The sequence below is a fragment of the Motacilla alba genome, chromosome 18 (genome assembly GCF_015832195.1).
Source record: "Motacilla alba alba isolate MOTALB_02 chromosome 18, Motacilla_alba_V1.0_pri, whole genome shotgun sequence".
Classification (NCBI taxonomy): Eukaryota; Metazoa; Chordata; class Aves; order Passeriformes; family Motacillidae; genus Motacilla; species Motacilla alba.
Window position 1 is genome coordinate 1309165 of NC_052033.1, and position 8832 is coordinate 1317996.

General features: G+C 46.5%; 1 protein-coding gene across 4 annotated transcripts in view; it reads right to left on the reverse strand.

Annotated features, from left to right (window-relative positions):
• Positions 1-8832, reverse strand: part of RECQL5 (RecQ like helicase 5) — a 37970-nt gene that overhangs the window by 1739 nt on the left and 27399 nt on the right. For all 4 annotated transcript variants that reach the window (XM_038156831.1, XM_038156832.1, XM_038156829.1 and 1 more), the window contains 10 exons: positions 6822-7049; positions 5254-5353; positions 4712-4748; positions 3945-4003; positions 3746-3822; positions 3118-3211; positions 2518-2658; positions 1440-2101; positions 1165-1243; positions 12-263 (listed from right to left, as the gene is read on the reverse strand). In XM_038156831.1, the coding sequence (XP_038012759.1) occupies positions 12-263; positions 1165-1243; positions 1440-2101; positions 2518-2658; positions 3118-3211; positions 3746-3822; positions 3945-4003; positions 4712-4748; positions 5254-5353; positions 6822-7049 (1729 nt within the window). The remainder of the gene's footprint in view (positions 1-11; positions 264-1164; positions 1244-1439; positions 2102-2517; positions 2659-3117; positions 3212-3745; positions 3823-3944; positions 4004-4711; positions 4749-5253; positions 5354-6821; positions 7050-8832) is intronic.

The window sequence follows — 8832 nt, forward strand, 5'->3', positions numbered from 1 at the left end:
CTATACTCTACCTTGGAAGCAAATTTGCCCCCCTTGTAGAATGGGGTCAAATACTTGACAACGATGTCTGCAGTCTCTTTGAGGGACACGCCTTTGGTCACTGGCTGTATGGTCCCGCTGCTTCCTTCTTTATCACACTGTGCTAAGTTTGAGTCAAAAGTCACCTTCTTCTTTGTTGGACCAACACTTTTGCCCTCTGGCTGGGTCAGAATTGAAGATTTTGTCGCGGTCCGGAGCCGCTTTTTTGCAGGACTTTCCATATCCTGGAGACGGGACAGAAGAAAACCAAACCTACCAATTCCTGTGGCAGCACTGTCCTTCCAAGCAGCCACCACCTTTCAAGAACACAAATCTTTGCAGCATCCCGCAGCCTCTCCCTCCAGTGAATACCCAGTAGGAATCTCTGTAACTCCATTTAACCTGCTGTGCAGACACTACTCCCACACAAAGGGACTTTGAAAATACCCTTTAAAGAGTACCACATTTAGAACTACCCTGTGCTCATACTGGGGCAGCTAATTGCTACACCCTGTCCTCCAGAGGAAAACTGACTGGAAAACATTTCTGAAGGAGTGTGGCTCTCTGGGAAAAGATTTCTCAGAGAGTGTGGTTCTCCTGATGTGGCTGATTCATCCTGAGGGGCATATTCTGTACACCCCTCAGGAAGAATCAGCCTCATCAGGAGAGCCACACTCCTGCTCAGTTTGAGAGACTGCAGTGTTGCAGAGACAGCTGCCAGGCAGTCTCAGCTGCCAAATGCAGAAGCAGAAAATTAATGGCAAGGCAGGCTTGGAGTCACTTCCCAATGGTCCTGTGTGTCTCTGGCCTGTGGTTGTGCCCTTGCCTTGAGAAAGCAGCTCCCTAATTATAGTTAGTGACAGATCTCAGGGGGTGGGGACACTAATTCCAGGCAAGTCACCAGCAAGGGCACAGTCACATGAGTTGCACAGAGGAGGGAACAAAGCCCAAGGTGCTGGCACAGCCCAGAGGGCAGCAGGGAAACACCAGGAATGCAACACAATTGGGGCTCTCCTTTCTGCTACAGCTGCAGCTGGGCCTTCCCCAGATAAATGACACTCTCAGAGCAGGAGTGTCACTCCCAGAGAGAAATTTGGCACAAGATGAGCAGAAGAAAGAGTAAATCAGCATTCATTGAAGCCTTACCTCATCTGATCCTGGCCGCTTCCCATTGTCACCTTCTCCAACACCAGGTAGCTCAGTTTCTGCAACATTTGCAGCAATACTAGTGGGAAGAGTGGAGAGAAGGCCAGTTGTAACCATTCCACAGTGAAAATATTTCTGCATTCAGTGTCAGTTGTCATGAGACAGCATGGTAAAGCAAGAGTCTCCCTCACTCACCCAGAGACCTCATACAGGTTTCCAGGACAAGGCTGGTGGGGCTCTGGACAACACAGGGAGCAGAGAAGTGAAGATTTTACCTGGACTTCACATCCATTTCTTCCTCAAGGAATTCACATTCAGCAGCCTGCTGGGTCTTAGAATTCTCTCCTCTCTCAGTCAGTGTTATTTCTGTTTCTCTCAGTTCTTTATTCTCCTCCTGGAACTGCCCAGTCAGGTCTCCAGAGCCATCTTTGTTTTCCTGAGGTGTTGGTTTCTCTTGACACACACTTTGAGAAGAAACCTGAGGTAGTGTGCTTGCAGAACAGCCATCTCCCTGTGGTATGCTGCAGCTTTGGGCTTTAGAGCCAGCTTTGGGGAGGGAGAAGAATTTGGAAATATCCTGTGATTCCTTTTTAGCTGCTTCTGCAAGCATTTGCTGCTTCTTGCTACGTTTGGACTTCTTAGCAGGGCTCTCCCCAAGGGCACTTTTTGTGTCTGGACTGGGTTGCTGCCCCTTCTTTTCTCGGTGTAGTTCTACCCCTGCACTCTCACCCACTGCTTTGGTTGCAGTTTCTTCCCTCTGGAGAACAGAGTTTCTGGTGTCCAGGTCCAGACTGTAGCTGCTGTTGTCTTGCCCACTTGGACAGTCTTTTCTGACAGGCTTTGCATCACTCTCCTCGTGGATCTTCAGCAGTTCTGAAGCTGTCTGGAACAAGCTGGATTTCTTTGGAAATCCTGCTCCCACACGCTTGGGTTTGAACTGAGGAGACAGGAAGAAGAAGAAATTTTGGATGTGAGATCCCTGAGTGCAGCACCATGAAAGCAGCTAAGTTTCTCCATACAATATACCAGTGTGGGCAGCTGTAAGCTGGGGGAGGCTCTAAATCTGGCTGATCATCACACCCATCAACAGAGACATGAGGGAAATGGATTAGGTGGAAGTCCTAGGCCAGCAGTAAGAAAACAAGGCAGCATCCTTGGATAGAGCAAGATGAGAAAGAACTTATTTAAGCTGTGGCCTGCACATAGATTATATTCACTAATAACAACGTGACAGACAGGAAAAAGCAATTACAATAGAAATATGCAGTTGTGGCCACAGAAAGGACTCAAATTTATAAAAAGGCAGACAGAAAAAACATACCATTCCCTCCTGTCAATCCCACCAGTACTCACCGAGGGAACCTGGGATGCAAGGACAAAGTCCCCTTCTGCTAGAGACACAGATTTTGTTTCCAAATTGCTGTTACCTCCTGTTCCAGACCCAAAGACTGAGAACAATTCCCCTTGTTTGGAGGCTTTATTGATTTCTGCCACCTGAAAAGAGAACAGAAATATTCTCTAATGGCCAGAAATCTTTATGTATTCCTGCCTTAGTACATACTGAAAGCCACAGTAACAAAACAAATATCTGCTCTGGAGGACACCTGCCTCAAGAACAGAAATATCTTCATTGAGAATGATGGCAACCAGATAACCTAAACCAAGGTTTCTCCAGTGTCAGCAGCAGCCTAAGAATTCCCAAATCCCTGTATAGCTACAACATATCTGGATAAGCTTGCACTGCTATGTAGGTTTTCAGAGCCTGTAAAGCCAGCAAAGATGTGAACCCAAGGTGATTCTGGGCCCTTCTGGAAACAAAATCAAGAAGAAAGAGTTGTAAGATACCCAAGGCAAAACAGAGCTTGTCCTTCACTTTTCCCACACAAACTCTGCCCTATTTGCCCTGGAGCTCCCACGTGCCAGGGAGCAGCAGATGTAGATGTTTGTCCCTACCTTCTTTAGCACAGCTGCCTTGTAGGAATTTGCCATTTTGCTGGTCCGGAAAGCTTCATATTCCATTTCCACTGCACAGGCAGCAGGGTCTGACCTGAAACACAGGCTGGGGTGATTCCTGGCAAGACACACTTCTGTATCTGCAAAGGGAACACTAATGAAGTATCTCCCAGAAAGCACAAAATCCACTCCCTCCGGTACAAGAATAAATGGTAACTTCCAGTTAAGGGATGTAGTGGTGAGTTGATGAAGAATGGCAAGGGTGATGAAAACAGTTTTAAATCAAACTCTTGCCCACTGCTCTGTTTGAGAAGTACACTATCCCCATCTTGTGGGGTAGGGAAGAACTGCCACTCCTGGGATCAAGCTGATACCAGCGATCAGCCACGAATCTTCAGGTCTGATCTTCAACATCACAGCCAGAAAGATGCTGTTAAGTGAAACAGCATCCTTGGACAAAATAATTTTTAAAACTTAGAAAAGCATTCCATGTGTATTAATTGTGTTAACAAAGGGCCTGTTCTTCCATGAGCACAATTAATACATATTACAATGGTAATTGTGCTCTGGGAAGAGCAGGCCCTGTGTAAAGAGACTCAGTATGCACCCCTTTTTCCTCATCTCATACCATTTTCCTTCTGCTGCTGGAGTCTTTTGGTTGTTGCTCAAAGCTTCTTCCAGCATTTTCAGGCAGTGTTCCCGGCCCTAGGAAACACAGGATACTCAGACATGCTCTACAGAAGTCTCACTGTCCCTTGGACTTCCACCCCTGAAGGAGTAAGGACAGGCCAGGCAGAAGCCTTGTTGTTCTTTGCAACATCACTTACCTTCACAGTGAGCTTGGAGATCCTTCTGCTGGCAGCCTCCTTCAGGGGACAGTCTGCACCTGCCACAGGAGAGGAATTTAGGAAAGGAGCCATGGCATGGCTAGGCTGATGGAGAATATCTCAGCTGTCACAGGGAGGTGCAGGTCCAGGACTGCCTGGCTTTCTCCTCCCTGCATTGTCACCCCAAGGAACACTGTGGTCACCCTTCCTACCTGGAGAAGCTGCACACTCCAAAAGAGTAGGCAGAAACCAAAGTGAGAATGTTTTCTCTGATTGAGAACATCAGCTTTGGAGTTTAGGACTAACAGCTTTCCAAAATCTTCCCACCTCAGAAAAACTTTCTTTAAGGCTCTTAGGAAACTCAAATCTTTTCTCCTCCTCACAATATCAACCAAAAAAATCAGGCTGGATAGAATAAACTGACCTATCAAGTGTTCTTCTGTAACAGTGTCAGACAGGGCCCCAAGCAGCACAGTTACAAACAGCAAAGAAATAGCCAACACTACAAAGTCAGGTTAGACAGAGTTTTCTTTCTCTCTTGCTTATTTGGAAATGTTGTTCAGAAAGATGCATTCCATATCTTCACCCCGACCAAAGCTAAGCTGTGGTCCATCTCCTCCAGCCAAGTTTTCACAGCCAAAAGCTTGACCTCTGTGCCTAGGGACTGCTACCTCCAGTGGTGATGCTGTACAAATTGCATGCAGCTGCAAAATGTAAGACTTTCTTCTCCCAAAGAAAACCCACTATAAATCAAAGAAGATATTTACTTGGAGGAACAAAATCTTCCTTTTCTGGTTCTTTGCCCTGGAAGAAAAACAAAGATCAGTCAAACATTTCCATTCCTACTACACACATGCAGATCTAGAAGCACAAAAGACATGTTTTATATCCCTGCTCCAGGGAAAATTAAAGCTGAAGTTATAAAGACATTGAATACGCGCCAAAACAGGGCCAAGAAGACAAAGAACGAGAACCAAAGCCAAAAGTTCACCTCTGCTATAGGAATATTTAAGAGAAGCTGAATGGGAAAATCTGTTTTTACTACTACCACGGGCATTAAAACCAACAGGCTCCTCTTGCTTAGCACTGCAGAGAAACCAGCATATGAATAAGCTGCGTTTCTTCCTATTATGGGACCGGCCCAGAATATGGAGAACACAACAAAAGCACAGGTACACGAAGTGAAAGACAACAAGCAACACCAAGATGAAATAATTTACTGTCATCAGTGTCAGGAAGCCTTTATGGCTGTCAGACAAGCTCACAGCAAACCCTCTGTGCATCCCTTAAAAACTGATCCCCAACTCACTTTGCGCAGACTCATCTGTTTCTTGTAGAAGTCGTCCCACTCCCGTTTCCGACGCTTCTCATTGTCTTCATCCCAATTCTCACTGCCCTCCTCATCATACCTGGATAAGGCAGGAAAGCAAGAGGAACAAGCATTTCTGTAGCTGCAGCATGAACTGGGGGAAAAGTGTGGGAAGCCACCCCAGTGATGCATCCCACAGCCTTCCTGAACATGTCTTCACTTGGAGCTTCTCTGCCATTGCCCAACCAGGACAGCAGCGGGTGTCCTCCAAAAATGCACAGCATTTGTTAATCCCATAAAGTAGGAGGCAGTGGCATGAACTAAGAGCTTGTAACTAGTGCCCTAAGAATGGAGGGCTCCATTTCAGAAGCTCTGCGAGATGCTCCAGGGGGTTCAGGAGTCACTGCCTCATGTCATGTACCCCACCTGTCAGTCCCTCCTGCCCTGGGAGCAAAGATGACAGAAAGGGCACAACATCCATTCCTCAGCCTCACTTGTTCACAGGCTGCTGCAATAAATGAAATATCCATCTCTACTACACTGAAACGCAGCAGCTGATCCTCACCAGATGTAGCCCAGGAGGTCACTGCCTCCCACAGTTGCCAAACTTACAGGTATCACAAATCTGAGCTTTAGGGCTGCTAACTACAACTAAGCTACAACTTCTAAGGCAAAACTACAATCAGATCACAGAAAGGTTTAGTAAGCCAAGTGGCAAACACTGTTCTGTACAACAGCATTAGTTGTGGCTTCTCAGGTCCTGAGACCAAACACAGGCTTCGGTCACAGGTCCTGGTTTCCTGGTTTCCTCTGACTCAGCTGGACTTCGCCAAAGAACAAGGGCACCAATCTTGAGCTTTTTAAGGTAAAGCAGAAGGCCTGGCCAACCTACAGCACTGTGTATCCTGGCACAGCTTCATGGGCAGTGCCAGCAGAGAAACTTCATCCTGACACAGCTGGACAATTACTGCAACTCTGCCAGAGAACAAGGGCAAAGAGAAGTTGTCACCTCCATACTGCCAAGCATTTTACAGAATTCATCATGTTTTCCACTGCACATCTTCCTTTTGCTGTCAGCCTGATAGGAAAACGCAGCAATCTGCAGAAGAATCTGACACTGGCACTTCGTAACATCCTCTGTGGTGACTAAGTCCTGTCAGTGGCCCCTGGCCTGCTGGCTCACAGACAGTTGTGTTAAATCAAGAATGAACTCTGGACCATGTCATCTTGGTCTCAGTTTTAAACATTGCTGATCCTTGTGACTGTGAATAGGCTGAGCCCACTTGCTACTTTCAAAAATTTCAGACTAGTTTCTTGAGCCAATTACATTGTGCAGGGCAATTCTTAGCTCTGTCAAAACAGCTTTTGGTTCTCTGGAACACAAATGTGAACGAGGCTGCCAAAGTGTGTGGAAAATGAAATTCCAGCTGCTGCTGCCAGAAAGTTACAGGAGAATACCATCCACACAGAAACATGTGCTGAAAATAGGAGTGTCTGTGCCTGCAGCTGGTGGATGCTCTTTTCTCTGATGGCTCCTGTGAGATGAGTGTTACCCCTCTGGTACAGACCTGCTGAAGCCTTTGAGGCCTCTCCTCCCGCCCTCGTAGAGCTCTGGGTCGTAGCTGTCCCAGGAGGATCCCGTGGGCCCGATGCAGGTTTTGCTCCAGCTGTTGCTGCAGCGTTCCAGTGCCTCCAGTTGCCTTTTCACTGCCCCTGGGTTCTTGCAGAAGTCACAGCACTTGTTGCAAGGTGGGGTGACATCGCCAAAGTACTTTGCTATGGCAGCGTGGCGACAGCTTGGAAACACAAGGCAAAATCATCTGGTCATCACTTCTATCCACAAAAACTCCACCCTCCAAATGCAGGCTGTCTTTAGATAAAGATTTGAGTCCTGCTTTTTCACAGAGAATGTCTATTCCAGCAGGAATCACAGGCTTTAATCCCCAGAGCAGAATTGGGGCTCTGTTCCTGGCACCTTGCTTAAAGTCTCTCTGCCTCCACTTCCTCACATGTAAAAAAACATCAATGTTAATCTCTTCTGCTAAACTTTTTCAGATCTTTGAGACCTGCAAAAGGAGCAGCTGATGAAATATACAGTTATTAATTCTGTATCACTGGCTAAATATATTCCATGTCCTATCAGGATGGCTGTAGGTAAAGAGGCCCCATTGATCACTACACCTCAGAGTGTATCTCACATTGAAGAGCTTCTAGATTGATTATTTGTGATTTGAAGGTGAAGAAATATATATTTGAAGGCACAGGAATGTAAACAAAGTCCCAGGAATAGAGTCCAGAGTGAGGTCACAAGGGAGTACCATTCAGATAACACAGCCTGGATCTTGATGGGTTCACACATGCTCCAGATCAGCACCCAAAGTTTGGGCAGAGTCCTACATGTGTGAAAACCAGCTCATTTGCTCACACAGGACTGCACAACCAGTTTACCAGGATTAGCAAACCAGCCATGAGAAGATTATTAGATTCTTCCAGAAATTTTCAAAAGAGTTTTGGCAGGCATCAGTGTTTTGGGGTACATAAAAAATAATTTGGTGACAAAATGCTCACTAGCAAGGCAGGAAGTAATTTCTCTTGTAAAACACTCCCTAACTTAAACCAGGGAACACACTGATTTTGCCAAAAAATTATCAGGCAGTTACTTTACTCCCCCCGGCCCCCCCTCTTTTTTTTTTTTTATTTTTTTTAAGAAAGCAGAATTTAGAGGAGCTATTTAAAACTAAAGTATCTCAGCAGAGGTGGCTGCTTGTGTGTTAGTCAAAGTGCTGATAATAAATATATGAAAACATTGACTTCATTGGGCATTTAGAGATCAAATCCTGCAGCCAAGTGGGAACAAAAGTTATTTTAGGAGAAAATTATTTTACTACAAGGAAGAACAAAATGGAAATTTTTCTTCTCCACCAAGGTGTGCCCTAGTGGGCTTCCAATTTCATCTGCAAAAACTGGGTCACAGAGGGGAAAAGTAAGAGAGCGAGCACCTCATTTACTCTTATTCTAAACCCTTTAAGGCATGTCAGAACTTGCCAGAGATCTAACAAACACAGTTTTCTTCTTCACTTGTGTCTGTGTGTCTGGAGGGAACACAACTGCATGTTACCAAAGCATCACAAACAAACCCCAGAGGGGCTGCAGGGGCTGCTAGCTCACTCCTTCCCACGGCCTGGGAGGTTGATCTGGAAGGCAGCACAGCAGCAGGGCACAGGTTCCTGTCCCCAGCAGTGACCTGAGTGTGCTGAAGTGCCAGGGAGCTGGCAGTGCTCAGGTAAGGGGCTGCAGCAGGGTGCCTGCACCGTTCAGGGCACCAAAGCCTGGAGAGGCTCCGACAAAGCTGCCATTATATCCCCCTGCAGAGCCACACTGACTCACTCTGCTCCTGCACTCAAAGAGCTCCTTTCACATGGAGGGCAAGGGTGGGGGGACCCAGATGGGGGCAACACATTCGATACTCTTGTCCTGCCTTTCCAAAAGAACCACTGGTGCTGCCTGGCTTGCCAATGCAACGTGACTACAGAAATGTCAGCGAGCTGCAAGTCAGCTTTTTGTTTCCCCAAAAGAAAA